The sequence below is a fragment of the Sinocyclocheilus grahami genome, unplaced genomic scaffold (genome assembly GCF_001515645.1).
Source record: "Sinocyclocheilus grahami isolate Dianchi unplaced genomic scaffold, SAMN03320097.WGS_v1.1 scaffold12620.1, whole genome shotgun sequence".
Lineage (NCBI taxonomy): Eukaryota > Metazoa > Chordata > Actinopteri > Cypriniformes > Cyprinidae > Sinocyclocheilus > Sinocyclocheilus grahami.
In genome coordinates, this window is record NW_015514518.1 from 1 (window position 1) to 2,219 (window position 2,219).

Here is a 2,219-nt window from a genome sequence, read left to right on the forward strand (position 1 = left end):
GGATTGAAATGGATGTGCTGGGAAACTTGGAAGTTCGGTGAGTTACGAATCATATCTTTAAGAAAACTTGAACAATCTTTAACATTGTTTCCAAAGCGGATCATTGATTTGGAGCCTGTAAAGTTATCTTGTCTTGAAAAACAAAAACAAGTTCTGCATCAGTATCATAGCTAGCTAACGTTACCTAGCATTGAGCAGAAAACACTCTCGTGTATACAGCGCACACTGGAAATACTGCGGGTGTTATAAAGTAAATGCATTTTAAACGCACTAATCTCAAAATCAAAAAAGAAACTTTAAAAAACACAAACTATATAAAAACAAATAAGATATGAACGAATAATGTATTCAATGCAAAGATAAGAGTTCATACAAATTAACATAAATAGTAAATAATGCTACTTTTATTACTATGTGAAAGGTGGGTGCAAGGATTCAACAATGGCACATTTAGATTTGTCGACAAGAAAACAACATGCTACACCTGTGGGAACTTTATTGTTTTCCTCGATATGGAAACTAAGTCGAGGAAGACTCTGCAGAGTCCTGGTTCTGGTATTGGGGCCTTTACAGCCAGTGGGCATAGCAGGTGTCTTGCCTTCTCTGACCTCAAACTCAATCCTTCCATCTTTGTCTACAACTATCCAGAGCTTGAGCAGGTGTGTAAACTGAAAGGTGAGTCAATTTTTTATATATATTTCCTTGAACAACAAGCCACTATAGCTGATTGTAGTTGCTCTTAAACTGTTTTAGTGCACACAAACTTTTATAAATGTATAAAAGTTACACTTTTAGTGCTTTTTCATGTTTTTAGGCACAACTAAACTGGGCTATACAGCTTTGGCGCTGTGTGACACTGGCCCTTATTTAGTCTGTGCTTCCTCCATGCCTGATCACACCATCTCATTATGGTAAAATGCATGTGTTATATTAGTCTGACGTTTGCTACAGCAATTATTTATATTTAGCCTTTTTTAATATAAAATTTTAATATCCACTATTTAGGAACTGGGAGAGCAGCGTTCTCCTTTGTAGCCATCCACTCTTGGGAGAGGACGTCACAGCATTGGTTTTTAACCCCATGAACTGGTGTCAAATTGGTGCTGTAAATTTGAGGTCCCTTACTATCTGGAATGTTGAAAGATGTGACGACTATCATTTGATGAAGCCTAGGTAGAGTGTTTCTCCAGCAGATGGCACTGTTATTTACACATGGATTTCATATGCCAACATTAGAATTAATGCACGGTGTTTATTTTACCCATTATACTTTCTTTATGTTTTCTTGGCAGTGCTGTCGATCTCCCCGCCGCCGATGGTTCAGTTACTGAGTGTGAAGCAAACCTGTCTTGTATGCTCAGTAGGAAGTTGACACACTTAGGTCCTCAGATGCCCATTTCAGCAATCGCTGGACTGAGTGGAGACAGAGCTGACGATTTTGTGGTATGGGTTGTTTCTCCAGTAGAGTGTTTTCTTATATATCAGTAGTTCTCCTGAAGTAACACTTTATTTTTTTGTCAGAGTCACAGCATAATAGAATTTGTCTGTCCCAACAGCCTTTGAAACAAATAAAACCAAAACTGTGTCCAAGTGCCATCTGCTGGTCAACTTCTTCTGACCTATATGTTGGTTCCAAGGAAGGTTTCCTGCTTTGTGTGGATCCTGACACTTTGCTTGTCTCTGTCCTATATAAACCTCAAACTGAATTAAATCCCACGGGTAAACTCATACTTGATACATATCAAATCAGAACATTTGAGGATTTCACATGTCAATTTTTTAACTAGTATGAATTTTAGACTTAATGTAGTTCCTCGTCTTCTTGAGAGCTTCATTTAATTGCACTTGTTGTAATTTTCCATTACAGATGACAGTAAAACATCCCTGCAGGAAGGCAGCTTCCAGAGCTTAGTAATACAAGACTGTAATGTTTTTGCTGCAGGAATGGTAAGAAATTGTATTTGTCATGACACTAATATGAGCCCTGAAACTACACATTAATCTGTTTTCAAGTGAGACATGATTTTAGCCCAATTCAAGAGCATTTCCAAACCTATTACAGGAAGGCATTTTACGAAACATACAAATTAAAGGAAACAAATTGGAGGTAGTGCAGACTTGGGCTTTGGAGGAGGCAGCCTCGTCTATATGCTTTCCCCCCGATGGTGAGACACTGCTGATAGTTTCTAATACAGTAAGTGTTTATATTTTATGATGTT

At 37.8% G+C, this 2,219-nt stretch overlaps 1 protein-coding gene across 1 annotated transcript; it reads left to right on the forward strand.

Annotated features, from left to right (window-relative positions):
* Positions 1-462: 462 nt before the first annotated feature.
* LOC107578899 (cilia- and flagella-associated protein 43-like) lies at positions 463-2,215 on the forward strand. Its single transcript, XM_016264801.1, has 7 exons — positions 463-675; positions 815-911; positions 1,006-1,173; positions 1,293-1,443; positions 1,557-1,719; positions 1,868-1,947; positions 2,063-2,215. Exons 1-7 carry the CDS (start codon positions 513-515, stop codon positions 2,213-2,215), a joined length of 975 nt encoding a protein of 324 aa, XP_016120287.1. The 5' UTR covers positions 463-512.
* The last annotated feature ends 4 nt before the right edge of the window (positions 2,216-2,219 follow it).